Raw genomic sequence first — 21,238 nt, 5'->3', positions numbered from 1 at the left:
CCTGATACTTAATTTGGATGAGAGCATGAGTGAAAGGGGGACCTGGCAAGGGGCCAGTGGGACCTCTCCTCTCTCTTTCCAGAATGAGAGGTAGGTACTGCCAACTGCCCCCTTTCCCGCCTAGTCCTCTCCTCCATTTTAACTTCTCTGGTCCAGGGCCAGGCAGGGAGCATATTAGGGGATTTCCAGTGTATTCTTCCCAAGGTCAAGCCCACTACAGAGGCCACAGGCCAGGGCCCCAACAGACATTTGGACCCAGGGGAATCCAGACTTTTGGAAGGGAAGCAATGGGAATGAAAGAGATTCCTTGCAGTAAAAAGTGCTGGCAGCTGGGGGTGTATCAGGGGAAAAGATTCTGGTAAGGTGACAGACTAGAGAAAAACCTCACACAGAGACCCAGAGATTGGCTGTCCAGGCACACAGGTATGTGAACATAATGACACAAAATCAACGGTGTCTTACAGAAATACATCTGCATACTCATGAACTGCCACCACATATACTCAAGCAGACACGGGTGCAGATAGTACATACAGGGCTGGAAAAATAAATCTAGCCTTGCCTTGCATGTAGCCAGCCCTGGTTCAATCTCCAACATCACATATGGTCCTTCAAAACACTGTCAGGAGTAACCCCTACACACAGATCCAGGAATAAACTATGAGCACCAACATGCGTGACAAACACACACACACACACACAAACACACACACAAACACTTGCACATATCTAGACCTACTTGTCTGACAGATTCACAGACACAAAGATACTCCAAATGCATCTGTAATAGCTGCTCCCCTCCATAAAATCTCCTAGGCCAGATCAAACAAGACCTGTCTCTCCCTCTGTTAAACTCCAGTTTGTCATTTCTATCCCAGTGTTTGTCTTGTATTTATAATAGTTTGGGATTCACATGAATATATCTAGTCTCAAATTTGTCACTTCAAGAGAGGAGTGATAGCCGAAGTGATAGCACAGCAGTAGGGTGTTTGCCTTGCACGCTACTTACCTGGAACTTGCCCAGGTTTGATTCCCACCATCCCATATGGTCCCCAAAGCCTGCCAGGAGCGATTTCTGAGCACAGAGCCAGGAGTAACCCCTGAGCATGGCTGGGTGTGGCCCAAAAAATAAAAAAAAAATCAAGAGAGGAGGTAGAAATAACAAGGTCAAAAATAATAATAATAAAAATAATTTTAAAAAAAGAAATAACAAGGTCAAAAGCTGAGTTCACTGCTCTTCAGCAGCTCACTCTTACATGCACGTGCACCCCAATCCTTGGGTCTTCCCAATTTTCTCAGGGACTTAAACCGCAGCATCTTTGGTGCAACTAACCGAACAGCCACCCTTTGTCAAGGTAATGCAGCTGAGTGTTATCCAAAATAATCATATGTGCCCCCATTAAGTACTGTGTCAATTCTAAGCACAGGCCTGATTAACCCTAACCCTTGGTAGCTACCCATTGAAACATTTTTTTTAAGCTCAGCACACAATCACACATTTATCAAAGCCAGTATCACTTACATCCCAGAAATTCTGGGTCACCTTCAATAACAGTTGCAATATTAGTGGGGTAGTTTGGCCCTGGAGGGCTCAAGGCTCTGCTGGGAACCCAGAAGAACCAAAGCACTCAGGCCCTTTGGCCCTGTTCCACATATTCTACCGGGACCCAGCCCACTCCAAGCCCCATTCCGGGACTAGCTCAGCCTCTGAGCTGAAATTCCTGCCATAGCCCTCCCCAGACTGCCTGCCAAGCTGGGAGCATCTGTTGTCCTGCAACCCCCATTGAGCAGGAGCATGGATTCAGGCCTTACACTACAAGTGATATGGCGACTTTTCAATGGGGGAAATGTCTAGACTTCCACAAAACCCACACCTTGGCTTTCTACCTTTTCTGGCCCAATTTCCTGTCCTTAAGAAATCATCTATGTGAGGGCTGGAAGGTCCAGCTCAAGATATGAAGCTCACCACAAAGAGTGGTGAGTGCAGTTAGAGAAATAACTACACTGACAACTATCCTAACAATGTGAATGAATGAGGAAAGTAGAACGCCTGTCTCAAATACAGGCGGGGATGGGAGACTTAGGGCATTGGTGATGAGAATGTTGCACTGGTGAAGTTGGTGTTCTTTATATGACTGAAACTCAACTACAATTATGCTTGTGATCAAGGTGTTTAAATAAATACATAAAATAAATAAATAAAATTACCTTCTGCAGGAAAAAAAGAAAAAGAAATCATCTCTGCCTACAGTCCTGCCCCCAGCAATGGGCCTGAATAGCATTATGTCATACTGGTCAAGCATTGAACTACCTTAGTCCGGTTGCTGAATAGTGCCCAAGAGTAGCCTCCATGGCCTCTGAGCACCTGCTTGAGAGTTAAGAGAGAGACAGACAGACAGAGACAGAGACAGAGAAAGACAGAGAGACAAAGACTGTGTTCTCTCCTGTGAGTGGGGTAGCTCTACATACCTTCCTCCCCTGCTCCAACTTCGCCAGCTAGTGATAACATTTGTTCTCTCTGAACTTATGATCAAGCGGAAGTCAAACACATATACCTTGCTCAGCCCTCACTTCTTGCCCTGACATCAGGGTCTCACATAGCACTCCTCCACACCTTGATATCCCAGAGGTTGTTGACACCCCTAGGTCCCTTATGAACACACCAAGCAAAAGTGATGGTCATTGGACTGGACTCAGGATGGTCAGACTTCAGATTCATGGCTCTGAGTCTGTCAGCCCTCTTCTCCAAGCATCCACAACAAGCTGTACTGAAGACTCAGAGAGGGGTTTGGTTCTGGATAGGCAGGCTCCAGAAATTTGCACAAAGTATGGGGTTCAAGTGGAATTCTAGGATCAGATGAGCCCAAACAGCAGTTATGGGCAGAGAAATACTGGAGTGGAAAAGCAGTGTTGAGGTCCCAAGAAGGGTCACCAACTCCCCACTTCCTCGCAGGGGTCTCAAACTCAAACTTACCTGGGGGCCGCAGGAGGCAAAGTCGGGGTGATCCTTGAGTGCAAAGTCAGTAGTAAGCCTTGAACATTGGGGGGGTGTGACCCAAACAACTAAAACAAAACAAAATAAAAAAAGATTCCTCAAGGGCAGGGCCACAAAATGTTGTATGGAGGGCCGCAAATGGCCCGTGGGCCGCGAGTTTGAGACCCCTGCAAGGGCTCTCTAAGAGAGAGGTGTATCTGGGCTCCCTCTCATCCTGGCTCCCATTGTGCCTCCTTCTTGTGCCTGCTCTAATTCCAAAGGCTTCCATAGTTGCAGTCCAATGTGGGCCTGGATTCACTGTTTTCTTGCCCTGTGAGAAGAGCTGTCCCAGCCCTAGATTCTTCTCCTGACAATGATTTATATCTGGCAAAGTCCTGAAAGGTTTTCTTCTTTCTAGGCCCCTAACTTGTGTTCTAAGCTCCCGGAGCAACTGGGGAAGCCTTAATATCTCTAAGATTGGCCTGTTCCACAGCACCTTCTCAGGGATAATTCAGTGAGTAGGTCATTAGCAACATGCAGCTTGCTTTGCAAGCACAGATTTAACTCCTGGGACCTCAGATGGTCCCCCTGAGGCCCACAGGAGCAATCTCTCAGGTCAGAGCCAGGAGTAAGGCCTGTGTTGTCAGGTGTGGCTCAAAAACAAACACAAAAACATTACACTAACATTCTCAACCAGATGTCAGATGACACCCCCAAAGAGGATCACAGGTTTAAAAAAGTGCAAATAGAAAGGGAAAACAAGGCATGAGACTAGCAGACCAACTGGTAGGATGAGGAAGAGTGCCCAGGGAAGGGCAGGAAACAAGTCAGAAGCAGGCTAGGGTCAGAAAAATGTTGAGAAACACTGATCTATACTATAGGGTCAAGTTTGGAGGTAGAGGCATAGTGTGTATCCTAGGGACCTTCCTAAATAGAGAAAGGTGGGTGAAGATGGGACAAATGACTGGACAACACACAAAAGGACACACACAGGTGTACAAACAGTGGGTACAACAGGTTCTGAAAGAAAGAAAAGAGCTGTGTTTCCACAGAAAACAGCACAGTCCCCAGCTGTTCCCTGTCACCTCTGTGTTGGGATGGCAGGAGTGGGAGGAAGAATGGTGGGCACACTAACTGATACCCAAGGGACTATGTAGTGCCTGGGATGAAATGCAGGCCTTTTGCAGATTAAGCTTGCACTTCATTCCTTGGAACCCTTTCCCAGCCCTGTTCTGTCTTTTCCAGAAGCTGTGCCAGGCCAGAACACCTCCCACTCCAGGAAGGTTAGGGGTGCATCACCACAACTTCCTCACCACACTCCCTCAACAACGTTCTGCTTTCCACAGATTCTGTCCATTTGGAGTTCATATAGTGGAGTATTGGAGTTCTCCTAGCCCCACTCCACAAAATGCTTAGAGGATTTGAAGAACTTAATAAACCTACAGAGCCTCTTTTCTGAAATCCCTTGTTTGTTTGTATGTTTTGTTTCGTTTTGTTTTGGGGGCACACCCAGTGATGTTCAGGGATTACTCCTGGCTACGCACTCAGAAATCAATCCTGGCTCGGGGGACCATATGGGACATCGGGAATCAAACCTAGGTTCATCCTGGGTCAGCCACGTGCAAGGCAAAGGCCCTACCACTGTGCTATCACTCCAGCTCCATTCTGAAATCCTATTTAAGATGATCTGAGATGGTGCATCTAATGTTTATTATCTCCTTAAATGGTTCTGACATGTAGCAAAGTTCAGAAAAAAATGAAAACAATCTAACATGACATGGATTTAAAAGCATCCACAATTCTCCAACCCACATCATACATACCCTTCATGTCCATGCTAGCCTACCTCTCCGCCACTCTTCAGAAACTGTCACAGTACAGGAGGCATGTCAGGAGGGGGCAATTAGAAAGCTTCGGATTCAGGCTAGGCCAGGCTAGGCCAGCAGACTAGTCAAAAGACCCAAGAAATCTCAGCTTGTTTGGGCCCAGAATGTCTCTCAAAGTGCTCCCTGCTCTGCTTATTTAGCCATAGCCTATAGTAAAATTTCATATTCAAGAGTTTAAGTGTTTTCCTCAAATCCAATCCTCTGTATACTTAGAGACAAAAAATATCTCATCTCCTGTCCAATAATATTCCTATCTCAAACCCCTCCTTTACATTCTACCTTCCCCCTTAGGAACAGCCTTCCTCCCCGTGTACCTGGCCCTGCTCTCCTCATTGCACCCTTCTCAATTCCTATTGTCTCAATTTCTCCAATGTTGCTCCTTATTCCCATATAAGCTACATCTCTGACATCTGGGAATATGCCTGAGGATGAAGCTAGTTACTACTTTTATCATTCTTTTGTTTACTCAACATGAGTTATACAGTTATTCATGATTGGGTTTGAGGCTTACAATGTTTTAACACTGATCTCTTCACTAGTGTCTACTTCCCTTCATCAATACTAACCTCCACACCACATTTTGCCATTTGCCTCCCACCCACCAGTCTGCCTCTATGAAAGACACTTTATTCTTGTATTTTATTTTTATTTAGATACCATGCTTTACAAAATGGTTCATAATAGAGTTGCTTCAGTCATACAATGTTCCAACACCAATATCCCTTTCCCTCTACCAATGTCCCCAGGTAATTAGTTATAAATGTGGCAGATTTATTTCATATTTCTTGCTCCAACAAAACTTAAAGGGATGGCAAATGGACTTTTAGAAAATAAATAAATAGGGGCCGGGCGGTGGCGCTAAAGGTAAGGTGCCTGCCTTGCCTGCGCTAGCCTTGGACGGACCGCGGTTCGATCCCCCGGTGTCCCATATGGTCCCCCAAGCCAGGAGCAACTTCTGAGCACATAGCCAGGAGTAACCCCTGAGCGTTACCCGGTGTGGCCCAAAAACCAAAAAAAAAAAAAAAAAAAAAAAAAAAAAAAAAAAAAAGAAAATAAATAAATAAAAGTCAATTTGTAGTGATTGATTGCTACATGTTTTAATCTATGTAAAAAATAAATTAAAATTATCTAATATGATATAGTATACTGTTTATTCTCATTTATATAACCTAATTTTTCAGTGTTGGCATAAAAAATATATTGCATTATATTTTCTTTAGACTTGGATCTTATTGAGATTATTATCATATCTTCCCTGTCCTAAAGGAATCTTTTTTTTTTAAATGTGCTTATACATTTTAGAGTTTCCTTCCATAAAATAGAAAAAGCCTACAAATGTAAAATTTAGTAAAAATAATTAAGAAAATTTAGAAAAACATGCATACATTATAAAATACAGTGTTTTTTCTAAGAAATGGAATATTAGGGGCCAGCAATGTGGCGCTAGAGGTAAGGTGTATGCCTTGCAAGCGTTAGCTAAGGAAGGACCACGGTTTGATCCCCCAGTGTCCCATATGGTGCCCCCAAGCCAGAGGCAACTTCTGAGCGCTGAGCCAGGAGTAACCCCTGAGCATCAAACAGGTGTGGCCCGAAAAACTAAAAAAAAAAAAGTTCAATACTTTGGGACCAGAGCAGTGGTGCTAGAGGTAAGGCATCTGCCTTGCAAGCACTAGCCTAGGATGGACAGCGGTTTGATCCCCTGGCATCTCATATGGTCCCCACAAGCCAGGGGCAATTTCTGAGCGCTTAGTCAGGAGTAACCCCTGAGCATCAAATGGGTGTGGCTGAAAAAATAAAAAAGAAATGGAATATTAGTTTTATAATAGAAAATAGTATATTGTAGATACTGCTTAAGAGCCTGAAATAATAAGTAAAACATTGCAGTAAAAATCTCTGGATGTAGGGCCAGAGCATTGGTGCAAGTGGTAGGGCATTTGCCTTGCACACGCTGACCTAGGATAGACCATGGTTCAATCCCCCAGCATCCCATACAGTCCCCCAAGCTAGGAGCAATTTCTGAGCGCATCGCCAGGAATAACCCCTGAGCTTCAGCAGGTGTGGCCCAAAAACCAAAATTAAAAATATATATCTGGATGTAAAAGAAACTTGTTAGACATAGAACATTCAGTTCCAATGAAATGTTAATTTATTATTGAAATTTAGGGGTAAACATACCTTTCTAATCTAGTAGTACACACCATTTTTACCATGAGTGAGTGCCATACTGAATGCCACATGTTGGAAAGTTTGTCCTATTCTTTAAAAAAGTTTCTTAATGATTATTATTATTTTTTTTTTTTTTTTTTGGTTTTTGGTTTTTGGGCCACACCCGGCGGTGCTCAGGGGTTACTCCTGGCTATCTGCTCAGAAATAGCTCCTGGCAGGCACGGGGGACCATATGGGACACCGGGATTCGAACCAACCACCTTTGGTCCTGAATCGGCTGCTTGCAAAGGCAAACGCTGCTGTGCTATCTCTCCGGGCCCAATGATTATTATTTTAAAAGGTTTCAAATCAGGGCTGAAGAGATAGCACAGCTTTAGGGTGTTTGCATTGTTTGCAGCCAACCTGGGAGGGACCTGGTTCAATTTCTGGCATCCCATATAGTTCCCCAGCCTGCCAGGGGCAATTTCTGAGTGCAGAACCAGGAGTAACCCCTGAGTGCTGCTGGCTGTGGCCCAGAAAACAATCAATCATTCTATTAATAAATAAATAAAGTTTTAAAATGAATAAAAATTTAAAAATAAAAGGTTTCAAATCAGGGGCTGGAGTGATAGCACAGCATTAGGGCATTTGCCTTGCACGTGACCAACCCAGGACAGACCTGGGTTCAATCCCCAACATCCCATACGGTCCCCCTAGCCTACTAGGAGCAATTTCTGAGCACAGAGCCAGGAGTAACCCCTGAGTGCCCGAGGTGTGACCCAAAAACAAACAAAAACAAAAAATTTCAAATCATAAGTTATATTAAGGAAAACATAAACAGAACTCTCCATGATATTGTAACTAAAAGTATCATTAAGGATGAAATACCACTGACCAAACAAGTGAAAGCAAAGATAAACAAGTAGGACTACATTAAATTAATAAGCTTCTGCACTTTCTTCTGGGAAGCCTGGAAGCTGTAAATCACACCCACAAACGCAGTTGCCAAGTTTGCACCCAGCCAGCTCTATAGATATGCTCTTTTCTCAAACAAGATGTAAACTATGCTGTGAAAAATCATGGTTACACTGGCCACACAGCAGAAAGCTAGCAATCTAAGAAGGAGATGGCCAGCCCAGCTCCCAGCTAGCCAAAGCCATGCCTGCTGTATTCATCACCCAGAATCACCGTTTTATCAATGGCCCCTTCTCATCATTCCTCTGATTTCCTTCTGGGACACCAATCTGACCAAACTTCAGGTACACTGGCTTGGGTGCTGATATCACCAAGGGCATTTTGATGCGAGTGCAGTTACTCTCCCCCTGGGTCCTTTTTCCAGGAGACCTGGCAACTGGAACATGCCCCACAGGCAATAGTACTTTAAACTGCTGGACAACTTCACTTGCTTGATACTTTCATACCTATAGGAATACAGCAACTTAACAGAATAGACAGTGAACAAGAGCTTATCTTATCTTCTGCTATTGTACTAGTAAGTTTTTTTGAGATACAATAGTTGTCACAAATGTGCTTGATGCTGCACTTGTTCTTTCTTTTTTTTAACTTTCTTCTCTTCCTTTTTCTTTTATTTTCTTTTTTTTTGATTTTGGGTCACACCCGGCAGTGCTCATGAGTTACTCCTGGCTGTCTGCTCAGAAATAGCTCCTGGCAGGCACGGGGGACCATATGGGACACCGGGATTCGAACCAACCACCTTTGGTCCTGGATCGGCTGCTTGCAAGGCAAACACTGCTGTGCTATCTCTCCGGGCCCTCCTTTTTCTTTTTTATTTTTTCTTTCTATTCATTTTTGTTTGTTCTGTTTTGGGGTCACACCTGGAGGTACTCAGGGGATACTCCTGGCTCTGCACTCAGAAATCGCTCCTGGCAGGCTCGGCGGACCATACAGAATGCCAGGGACCGAACCCAGGTCTGACCTGGGTTGGCTGCATGCAAGGCAAACACCCTACCGCTGTGCTATCGCTTTGGTCCTGTTCTTTTTTTTTTTTTAATAACTTTTCTCTCACTTACCTGGCAACAAATGTATATGGTCAACTATGTTATGCATTTTATTTAAATACAGTTTAAAAAAAAAAGCTGCTGCATCTTAAAGGAAGTGAGAACCAGGATACAAAGATCACCCATGGAATGGGAGAAACTATTCATCCAATACCTGCCTGATAAAGGGTTGATAGCTAAGATATATAAGGCACTAATAGAACTTTACAAGAATAAACATCGAACCCATCAAAAAAGAGAAGAGATGAACAGACATTTCCTTGAAGAAGAAATACAGATGGCCAAAAGGCACATGAAAAAAATGCTCTACATCATTAATCATATGGGAGATGCAAATAAAAACTACAAGACATCACCTCACACCACAGAGACTACACACATCAAAAAGTACAATAATAACCAGTGTGGGGATAAAGGGACTCTCATTCACTGCTGATAGAAATGTATAGTCTTTTTGGAAAACAATATTGACGTTCTTCAATAAACTAAAAATTGAGCTTCCATGTAATGCAGTAATACCATTTCTGGGAATATATTCAAGGGGCTCAAAAATACAATGCAGAAAAGTCCTCTGAATTCCTATGGTCATTGCAGCACTATTCAGGATAACCAGGATCTGGAAACAAACCATGTCCATGAACAGATGAATGGATAAAGAAACTGGTTTATCTACACAGTGAAATACCACACAGCTACTAGGAAAAATGAAGTCATGAAATTGCTTATACATGAAAAGATATAAAGACTATTATGCTGAAAGAAGTAAGTCAGAGACATAGGGGTAAGGATAAACATAGAATGCTCACTCATTTGTGGGATATTAAAAAAGTAGCATGGTAATAATAACCAAAGATGATAGAGATGATGGCCAGGAGGGCTAATCCATGGTTAGGAAATTTGCCACAAAAAGTGTAGATATGGGACCACTATAAATATAATAGCTGTAAATGATCACTCTGGACAAGGACCAGTTGCTGAAATGAGGTAAAGTGATATGTATGATTCCCCTTTGGTAACCATGTTGCAAACCAAAGTGAGAGAGAGACAGAGAGAGACTCTGCCATAGAATAGATCAGAAAGGGGGCCGGAGCGGTGGCGCTAGAGGTTAAGGCGGCTGCCTTGCAAGAGCTAGCCTAGGACAGACCCTGGTTCCATCCCCCGGTGTCCCAAATGGTCTCACCAAGCCAGGAGTGATTTCTGAGCGCATACCCAGGAGTAACTCCTGAGTATCAACTGGTGCCCCCCCCCAAAAAAAAAGAATAGGTCAGAGGGGAAGATGGGAAGTAAAGTGGGGAAATTGGTAGCAAGAAATGTGGACTCTGGCCCGGAGAGATAGCACAGCGGTGTTTGCTTTGCAAGCAGCCGATCCAGGACCAAAGGTGGTTGGTTTGAATCCCGGTGTCCCATATGGTCCCCCGTGCCTGCCAGGAGCTATTTCTGAGCAGAAAGCCAGGAGTCACACCGCCAGGCCCAAAAACCAAAAAAAAAAAAAAAGAAATGTGGACTGGTGAAGGGTGTTGTACATTGTATTGACTATAGCTTAATTATGAACAACTCTGTAACTATCTCACAATGATTCACTTAAAATTTTGTTTAAAATGGGGCCAAAACAATAGCACAGTGAGGTAGGCATTTATTTGCCTTACACAGGCTGACCCAGGTTCTATCACCATTATCTTATATAGTCCTCCGATCCTGGCTAGTGCAAAGCCAGGAATAAACCCTATTCCCCTTCAGGTGTGGCTCAAAAAAAAAATTTTAAAAATGTAAAATCATTAATTGTTTGATAGAAATTTAAAATTAAAAAAATGGTTTCAAGGCAAAAAAAAAAAATTCCCCAAATTGTTGCCTTTTATGAAGCTCTGTAATGGTTCTTCAAATCTGAATGCTAATCTAGCTGGATATAATGAATATTTTTGGTAAAATGTTCGTTTTTTTTTGAGTTTTTGTTCTATGTTCCTTTTTTTATCTTCTGGTTTATATTGTTTTAGTGAATAGATCTGCTGTAAATCTTATGAGTTTTTCATTGCATGTAATTTTCTTTTTTCTTTTTCTTTTTTTTTTTTTTTTTTTTGGTTTTTGGGTCACACCCAGCGGTGCTCAGGGGTTACTTTTGGCTGTCTGCTCAGAAATAGCTCCTGGCAGGCACGGGGGACCATATGGGACACCGGGATTCGAACCAACCACCTTTGGTCCTGGATCGGCTGCTTGCAAGGCAAACGCCGCTGTGCTATCTCTCCGAGCCCGTAATTTTCTTTTTTTGATTTTGCTATTTTCAATATTCTGTGTCTGTCTTTGTTGGTTTTTGGTTTTTGGTTTTTGGTTTGTCATACTGAGCACAACATGCCTCAGAGATTTCCTAGTTGAATCTACTTTTGCCAGGACCATTTGAACCTCTTGTATTTAATTACCTTTGTTCCTCAACTCTGAAAAATTCTTTTTTTTTTTTTTTTTTTTTTTTGGTTTTTGGGCCACACCCAGCGGTGCTCAGGGGTTACTCCTGGCTGTCTGCTCAGAAGTAGCTCCTGGCAGGCACGGGGGACCATATGGGACACCAGGATTCGAACCAACCACCTTTGGTCCTGATTCGTCTGCTTGCAAGGCAAAAGCCGCTGTGCTATCTCTCCGGGCCCAACTCTGGAAAATTCTTGACTGATTTCTTTAACTATTGGTTCTTTATCAAATTCACCTTCTTGGTCCTTGGGGACGCTCTTGATTCTTATATTGTCCTTCTTGAGCTCATCCCAGGTTTCTCTGGTGTGCTGTTCACTTCTTTTCAGACATTTTTCCATCTTCATTAGTTTTCTAGAATTTTCTGCGTCTCATTTTGGATTTTCTCTGTCTTTCCCTCAGCTGCTCTTACTACGCTTCTCAAAGCTACTAATGAGTTTTGGTTTTTTTCGTGGGAGCGGAGTTTGGGTCACACCCAGAAGTGCTCAGGGGTTACGCCTGGCTCTATGCTCAGAAATCGCTCCTGGCAGGCTGGGGGGAGCATATGGGATGCCAGGATTCGAACCACCATCCCTCTGCATACAAGGCAAACGTCCTACCTCCATACCATCTCTCCAGTCCCTAATGAGCTTTTGTTTGTTTGTTTGTTTGTTTGTTTTGGTTTTTGGGTCAAACCCAGCAGCGCTCAGGGGTTACTCCTGGCTCTATGCTCAGAAATAGCTCCTGGCAGGCTCAGGGAACCATATGGGATGTCGGGATTCCAAACGCTGTCCTTCTGCATGCAAGGCAAAATCCTTACCTCCATGATATCTCTCCGGCCCCTAATGAGTTTATTTTTAATATCACCTACCATACTCTTTTTCTTTTGCTTGTAATTTTACATGTGACTATTATTTTCTTATGCTTTACTGATTTCCTATATTATCATTTCTTTGAGTTTGTTGAACATTTTCATCATGGCGTCACTAAAGTCATTGTAAGCATATTTACTAAGTTGACTAATATTGTTATGTATTTCTAGTGATACTGGTTTTGTTCATTAAGCTCAATAAGCTTTTACATGTTTTCCCTGGTCAAAGTCATCAAACTAAAGATTTTGTCTATAGAACTGAGTTTTCATGGTTTGGGGAAATAGAGAAGCATCCTTAAAACACTGGAAAGTGAAATTCCCTGGTAAATATGTGGTGTTGAAATGATGTATGCATTAAAAGTGTGATTAACAGTGTTGTGGCTCTGGTACCTCAATAAATAGTTTTATTAATCATTTGTGAATGGATATATAATATAAAGTGTATGGATCCAGGGTGATAGATCAAAATACTAGAGTTCATGGTGTATTTGAGAAACCTTAGTTTGATCACTAGAACCACTTGTTTCTCTCAGCCCTGCAAAGCGTGGCCAAATATATATATCTTTGTTGCTGGTGCTTGATTGAGCAAACTTCCAGCATAACAATATCAAAAATATAAAAGAAACAAGTCAGTGAAACATCAGAAAATATCAAGAAAATTAGGCTTATATTTTAAAGTGAAAATAAATCACATTTAGTTAAAATAAAAAATAAAGAGTTGACTGGGAGTGATAATACAGCAGGTAGGGTACTTACCTTCCACACAGCTAACCCAGATTTGATCCCTGGCACCCTTATGGTTCCTTGAGCCCACTAGGACTGATTTCTGAATGCAGAATCAGGAGTAGCCCCTAAGCGTCACCAGTTATGGCCCCAAAACAAGTAAGTAAAAATTTAAATAAAATAAAAAATGAGGGGCCTGAGCTATAGCACAGCAGTAGGGTGTTTGCCTTGCAGTGGCCAATACAGAACATACCCCAGTTCTAATCAGGGCATTCAACTTCTGAGCTCAGAGCCAGGAGTAACCCCTGAGCACTGCTGGGTGTGACCCAAAAACAAAAACAAAAACAAATTTTAAAAAAATGAAAGAGAATACATTATAACTAATTACAACACAAACATAAGAGGCCAGTATGAACAATCTATGCCAACAAATTGGATAATCTAAAAGGTACAAATCACTAGGAACGTACCAAATGAATTTTGAATACCTGAAAGAAAAACCCTGAACAGCCTATAATTACTAAGAACACTAAGTCAGTAAACAAAAATTTCTCAACAGAGGAAAGTTCAGAACAATTCAGAATAGCTTCACTGATAAACACATAAGAATTAACAACCATTTTTCCAACTCTTACCAAAAAAAAATTGAAGAACAGGACATTCTCCTAAATTAATTGCTCAAGGCAACCAAAGCTAAACAAGGGCCCTACCAAAAAAAAAAAAAAAAAAAAGAAATAAAGGGGCATTCAACATAGTACTGGAAGTACTGGTCAGAGAATCAGGCCAGTCTGATTAATTTGCATGACACTGCCTAAGGTGCCTCCCTTGAATGCAAGAAGCTGCAAGTTCAAGATCTGGCACACCTGCATGTGCTAAACATGATGCTGGCAGCTCTAGTGTCTATAATTCCTAATGCCATAAGAAATTCATAGGACAAAGTCTCCTAAACAGTACCTAATGACTCAGGAACTACTCCCAGTACTGGAGGATCACTAGTGTCTACCCAGGACAACCCAAGAGACTGAACTGTGCTGGAAATTGCATCTACATGTTAGGCATGCACTCTGGTCCTTTGAAGCATCTCCTCAACCTCAGACACAAGCAATTTCTGACCACACTACAACCAGATTGTGTGCAAGCATTGTGACTAAAATGTATGATCCATGAAGCACTACAACCATTAACTACAGCACTACCACCTTGCAAGCACCACAGTCATGTGTGTGTGCTTGAGAGAGAGAGCTCCCATCTTTGCAACAAAGGCAACAGAGGGAAGGAGAAAAAATTAAATGATATAAATAAATTTAAAATAAACACAGATATTAAAAATAAAGAATAGAGCTGGAGAAATAGTACAGAGGTTAAAGCACTTTTTTGCACACAACTAATCACATGTGGTCCTTCAAGAACTCCCAGGAGTAACCTCTGTGCTCAGACAAAAGTAAGTGTTAGTTCAAAATCAATTTAAAACTAAGAAGATGCTCAACGTGACTATGCTCAAGAAAATAAAAATTTAAAGCATAGTAAGGTATCACCTCATACTGTAATAATATGAAGTTATCAAAAAAAAAAAAAAACAAGAGGTAGCAATGTTGAAGAAATTGTAAAGGAAAAAGAACCTTTGACTCGTGTCAGTGGAATTATAGGTTGGGATATAGCAATTTTATCAAGAGTATAGAGTTTTCTACACAAATCAAAAATAAAATTATCATGTGACCCAGCTATCCTCCCTCTGGAGACTTATCCAAGAAAATGAAGTCATTACTTTGAAGTGTTAGGTGTGTTCCCTGCTTCACTGCAGCTTTATTCACAGTATTCAAGCTATAAAAATAATCTGTGTCGAGGGAACCACTTACTCTAGCAGCCTGGGGGGGTGGGGGGGTGATGGTGGGGGATATGGGTTGTAGGAAGGGAATGGGGGTGGAGGGAGGACAAATTTGGTGATGGAAATTCCCCTGATTCAATGTTAATATGTACATAAAATACTACTATGAAAGATATGTAAGCCAAAATGGTCAAAATAAAAATTAAAAAAATAATAATCTGTGTCCCTTGACAGATGGTGGATAAAGAAGAGGTGATATGGATATAATATATAGATAGAAATACCTACAACTTTCTCAGGACAAGAAAATCCTGGCATTTCAACAAGAACAAACCAGGAAGAGAAAAGCTTGATGTGTTTTGATGTGTTCCACAGTCCCACGTGTGAGATGATATCTCATTGTCATTTTGATTTGCATTTTAAAGGACACTTTCAAGAGAGTGAAAAGACAACCAGCTGCAATGGGAGAAAATGCTTACAAATCAAATCTCTGAGAAGGATCTATTATTCAGAACAAACAAAGAGCCTTTATCTGTTATGTTTATATAGGGAACTTACTTAGTGATGCTGGAGGAAGGGGGGCACAGGTTAACATCTGGCAGTGCTGGGAGGTGGAAAGGCAGATAGTATCAGGAATCAAACCTGAGGTCTCAACATTCAAGGAATGTACTTTACCACTTGAGCCACATGCCTCGCCAAGAACTCTTGCAATTAGTGATTCAACTCATCACATTGGCTTCAGGAAGAATCCTCAGCCTGTGAAAAGGATAGAGGGAGTTTGGAGCCTGTGGTGGTAATATTAGTGTCCTGGGTTCAGAGATCCGAGCCATAACTGTGATGGGAAGAATGGGAGACTCAGCAGTTGGTTGACTGCATGAAATATTTCTTTTTCTTTTTTAGTTAAGACATAGAAATGTGGGCCCGGAGAGATAGCACAGCGGTGTTTGCCTTGCAAGCAGCCGATCCAGGACCAAAGGTGGTTGGTTCGAATCCCGGTGTCCCATATGGTCCCCCGTGCCTGCCAGGAGCTATTTCTGAGCAGATAGCCAGGAGTAACCCCTGAGCAATGCCGGGTGTGGCCCAAAAACCAAAAAATAAAAAATAAAAAGACAGAAATGTGTATTAGTCTGGGGTTTGTTTGTTTGTTTGTTTTGTATGGTTGATTGGTTTTAGTTTTGGTGCCCCACCCAGTGGCCCTCAGGGGTTATTCTTGGCTCTGCACTCAGAATTTACTCTTGGACTCTTATTTACTGCTGGTGGGAATGCTGTCTGTTTCAGCCTTTGTGAAAAACAATATGGAGATTCCTCAAAAAAAAAACTAGAAATTGAGCTCCCATACGATCCATCTATACCATTCCTAAGGATATACAGGAACACAGGATATATAGGAACACAAAAATACAATACAAAAATCCCATACGATCCATCTATACCATTCTTAGGGATATACAGAAACACAGAATATATAGGAACACAAAAATACAATACAAAAATCCCTTCCTCACACCTATATTCATTGCAGCACTGTTTACAATAGCCAGACTCTGGAAACAACCAAGATGCCCTTCAACAGGTGAATGGCTAAAGAAACTGTGGTACATATACACAATGAAATATTATGCAGCACACCCATCAGGAGAGATGGTCATAAATTTATCCTATACATGAATGTACATGGAATTTATTATGCTGAGTAAAATAAGTCAGAGAGTGAAAGATAAATGCAGAATAGTCTCACTCATCTATAGGTTTTAAGAAAAATAAAAGATATTTTTGCAATAATTCTCAGAGACAAAAGAGAGGAGGGCTGGAAGGTCCAGCTCACAGCATGAAGCTCACCACAAAGTGGTGAGTGCATTTAGAGAAATAACTACACTGAAAAGTATCATAACAATGTGAATGAATGAGGGAAGTAGAAAGCTTGTCTAGAATATAGGTAGGGGTGGGGAGGAAGATTTGGGACACTGGTGATGGGAATGTTGCACTGGTAAAGGGGGGAGTGTTCTTTACATGACTGAAACCTAACTACAATCATATTTGTAATCAAGGTGTTTAAATAAAGATATTAATTTAAAAAAAAATTACTCATGGCAGGCACAGAGGACCATGTGTGATGGCAAAGATCGAACCCAGGTTAGTCTCGTGCAAGGCTGTGCTATCGCTCCTGCCCCAGAAAAATCTGTTAAAAAGTGGAAAAGAGAAGGAACTCCCCATGTGGGGAGGAACTTAGCATAGGACTCAGTTCGAAATCTTTGTTTCTTGCTTACGAGTGAGTCTGACTGGGGACTCTCAGGAAGCCAAAGCTGGGAGATTCCTGTTTCTGGGAATGAGGGGAAGTGAAAGTGTCAGCGTAGATAAATAGGCATCAAACCAGGTCCAGCCCACACACAGACCCCGTATCTTGTAGCTGACAGCTGGGCCCTGCTCGAGGCTCCTCACCAACTCTGACCATGACTCCCTCTCAGATTCTGAGTCTCATCGCTCTGCTCCTGGCATGCGGCTTCCCCAAGACCCAAGGTATGCAGATGGGTGCTTCCTAGGAGGGAGGCAAGGAGCTGGTGAGGCATGGGTGAGAGCCAAGGGGAGACTCTGACTTCCCGTAAACTAAACCATTCAGGCAATGATGGAGGGGCACAGGACTGTTGCCTAAAATACAGCAGCAAGAAGATCCCCTCCCATGTTGTCCGCAGCTACCGGAAGCAGGAGCCAAGCTTGGGCTGCCCTCTCCCTGCCATCCTGTGAGTGGGGTCGGGAGGGATACAAGCTGGTGTCTCAATGGGGAGGCATGGTGGGCAAGACTTTTTATGGGGGTTTGGGGAGGCACACCCAATAATGTTCTTGGCTTTGCATTCAGGAATTACTCCTAACTTGCTAACCCCACACCCCAACCCCCAGGTTCGCCCCTAAGAAGCGCTCCCTGCCTGAGATATGTGCAGACCCCAAAGAGGACTGGGTACAAAAGCTCATGCACATTCTGGACCAGCCACCAGAGCTCCGCAAGCCCACCAAGGGCTGCCGGAAGGATAAGTCTGGCAAGAAAGGGAAGGGCTCCAAAGGCTGTAAGAGGTGAGGCTGCCCAAGGGATGAGGCAGAGCATGAAAAAGAGGGGGTCCACCATTAGCCCCTCACATCTCTCATCTGCTCTCCTAGGAACAAGCAGTCAGAGACCCCGAAAAGTCCATAGCCCTGAGACCGGCCTGAAGCCAAGGACCACCCCCACCCCGACCCTCACAGCTTTACCAGGCCTTGGAACCCCACTCCAAGAGACAAGAAGTGGACCAGGAGAGATGGAAAACTCACAAATCCCCACAGCCAACCCGTGGCCCTTACCTCACCATTCTCTTGTATCAACCAACCCTTCTGGCTTCCTGGTGTCCCCTGCATGGCTGAGCAAAGTCCCCAGACCAGGTCCAGAGAGGCAGAGGAGGCAGCAGGACTGTCCCTCTGAGGAACAGTCACCCAGGACTCTGGACCTCTCTTTGCACCCCCTGCACCCCACTTCTTCCTTGTAATAGGGTGCAGATGTACCCAAATAAAATGCTTTCAAACCTCCAGCCCTGGGCCTGTGTGTCTGTTTGCTGGGCTCCCCAATCCTGTATTTGGGGTCCAATTGGATGACTTCTACGTTCTCTGCAACTCCAGGCATTGCCTCCAAATGCCCAACTCAGAAAGAATGCGGCCCCCACAAGTCCCAGGCAGGCCTCTTCCTCGTCTTTGTGAAATTCCAACCATTAGAGGGACAGTGGACCCAATGTATGTTATCTCCACCCCCAAGGTCTCCTGCAAGGGGTGACCTCCAGATCTTTCCCCACTTTGCCAGGAAGTGCCTCCCCTTTTCTAGGGACTCACAGAATTCAAAAAATGTCTCCAACTCCATGGCCCTCAGCAAGGCTGAAGCCTGAATTCTATAGTAACCACCCAGAGAACAGACTCTGCTACTCTCTAGGTTTCAGCCCAGCAGTCTTCTGCACACACCCCCATTCCATCCCAAAGGCCCAATAATTACCCCATCAGTGGAGTTGAGGTTCTGGCCTTTGCAGCACAAGATGCTAATCCCTTCATACCTGCCCAGCCCTACTCTCTCCACTTCAATTGAAAGCCCCACCTATCAGATGCATTAACCCCTTTATCATCCCCAGGGTCCAGCCTCCAGTGTGGAGAAGCAGAGTGCAGGTCCTGAAAGAGGTCCAGAAGCTAGAGATAGTTGTCTTACCCCCTGAACATGCAGCATACCCTGACCACTGGCCAAATAGGACTCTCCTGACTTGTCCCAAGCAAAGGACTGAGCTTAGTTCTCAAGCCCAACATTAGAGCTGGAGCACAAGCTTCACGGGAGGCCTGACTCAATCCCTGGCCCAGCACATATGCCTGAGCACATTCAGAATCAGTCCTTGAGCACCACCGGGTATAGCTTGAAAGCAAACAAGCAAAAATCATTACCATTGCATTACTGCAGTGGGGGAGGCCCCAGGCAGTGCTCAGGGGATCTCAAGGCCACTCCTGGTGACTGAGGCCAACCAGGTGAAATGACTCAGTACATGGCACTGCACCATTCCTTAAACTCAGAAGAGTTGGAAGGGGGGGGTCAGGTGTCTCCAAAACTATGCCTAGCATGAGAGGGAGCAAGATGTGGTGGCAGGATCAAAATCGGTTCTTGTGCATGCAAAGAATGCAGGCTTCACCCCTAAGCTATCTTCTCAGCCCCAAGAATGACAGCCTTATTATTTTGGGGACTACACTCAGAACCACTCGGGTTATTTCTGCTCTGTGCTAAGGGGGTGGGTGGGAGGTGAGGGTTGCTGAGGATCCATATGAAGTTCTGGGTTCAAAGCAGGATCCAGGGTCAACCACAAGCAAGGCAAGTACCTTAACTCCTGTCACTATCTCCAAGAATATCTGTATTTTTAAATGTTTCTCCTTGAGCTTGATTTGAACCCCATGTGCCCACTCAGAGCACTGAAGCATTTTCACTCCTGGGACCCCACCAATCTTGTCAAGGGCTCTGTGAACATCCAGGTGAAGAAGGGTCTCCCCAGACACGAGTCCTTTTGCTGGTCACATCAGAGCGGTGATATGGCAACCCTTGGGCTCCCAGAAAGGAGGAATCTCAGACTCATAGTTCTGTGCCACTTTTTGGCACATGAGATTCAGTGTGAGTACTCCAGGCTTTATCCTATCTCTGCAGGCAACCACCACCACCACCCCAGTGCTCGCTTTAGGTCCTTTAGAGCCCATTGCCCAGAAGGCTAAGCAGCTATCTCCTCCACTGTTTTGCCAAATTCTCCCCCAAATTCTCTCCCAGCCCAGCCCCTACAGGCCATATCCTCCTCTGTCCAAGTTTATTTTGGACTTAGACAAAAGGCAGATGGGCCTTGACATCAGGATGCCTCTGTCCTCAGCTGACCAAAATCCTTGCCTGTTTTCAAGCAATGGAAAAAAGAGAACAAACAAAACTTCATATTTCACTAAATCATCTTGCCACACTTGGCTGTCTGGTGTTTGTCTAGAGCCCTGTCCTGGGCAGACAGCAATCTATCAGCATTTATTTTCACTATTCTGGGAGCCCTATCTTTGCTCCTTTCTGCAAGATTAGGAGGTGGCGAGAATGGGAAAACTGGAGGCCCTCGGAGCTACTTAGGGTGATACTTGGCCAATCAGGTCAGATGATTCAATATTTGGGTCCATCGGTACTGGGGCCTCTATATGACTCACACTGTGTTTGGGGACCATGATGTTACAAAGATATAACCCAGAGCCTCCCACATGTCAGGCTGTGCTCCATCTCTTTCAGCTAGATTCTCACCCCAAGATGCTTTTCTTTGTTCTCTGTTTGCAGACTACACCTGGCAGAGTTCCCAGGCTACTCCCAGTGTGATGCTCAGGAGTTGCTCCTAGTGGTCCTCAAGGGATATGCAGTGCCTGAGATCAAACTCATACCTCTTCATGCAAAGCACATGCTCCAGCCCTTGAGCCATCTCCCCAGTTCCTAGGATTCATAATTAGATTAAAAAAAAAAAAACTTAAAAAGCGGGGCCAGAGCAGTGGCACAAGGAGTAAGGCATCTGCCTCGTCTGAGCTAGCCTAGGACAGACCACAGTTTAATCCCCCAGCGTCCCATATGGTCCCCCAAGCCAGGAGCAATTTCTGAACGCATAGTCAGGAGTAACCCTGAGTGTCACTTGGTGTGGCAAAAACAAAAACAAAAAAAGGGGGCAGAGGGGTCTAGGGGAAAAAAGAGGGACCAGATGATAGCATAGTAGGACATTTGTTTTGCATGCAGCTGACCCAGGATGGACCCAGATTCGATTCCCGACATTTCTATGGTCCCCCAAGCCTGCCAGGAGCTATTTCTGAGTGCAGAGCCAG

At 43.8% G+C, this 21,238-nt stretch overlaps 1 protein-coding gene across 1 annotated transcript; it reads left to right on the top strand.

Annotated features, from left to right (window-relative positions):
• The first annotated feature begins 17,322 nt into the window (after positions 1–17,322).
• CCL21 (C-C motif chemokine ligand 21) lies at positions 17,323–18,056 on the top strand. Its single transcript, XM_049774246.1, has 4 exons — positions 17,323–17,389; positions 17,490–17,610; positions 17,768–17,938; positions 18,023–18,056. Exons 1-4 carry the CDS (start codon positions 17,323–17,325, stop codon positions 18,054–18,056), a joined length of 393 nt encoding a protein of 130 aa, XP_049630203.1.
• The last annotated feature ends 3,182 nt before the right edge of the window (positions 18,057–21,238 follow it).

The sequence above is a fragment of the Suncus etruscus genome, chromosome 1 (assembly GCF_024139225.1).
Source record: "Suncus etruscus isolate mSunEtr1 chromosome 1, mSunEtr1.pri.cur, whole genome shotgun sequence".
Lineage (NCBI taxonomy): Eukaryota > Metazoa > Chordata > Mammalia > Eulipotyphla > Soricidae > Suncus > Suncus etruscus.
This window is presented reverse-complemented; position numbering and strand designations above follow the sequence as displayed.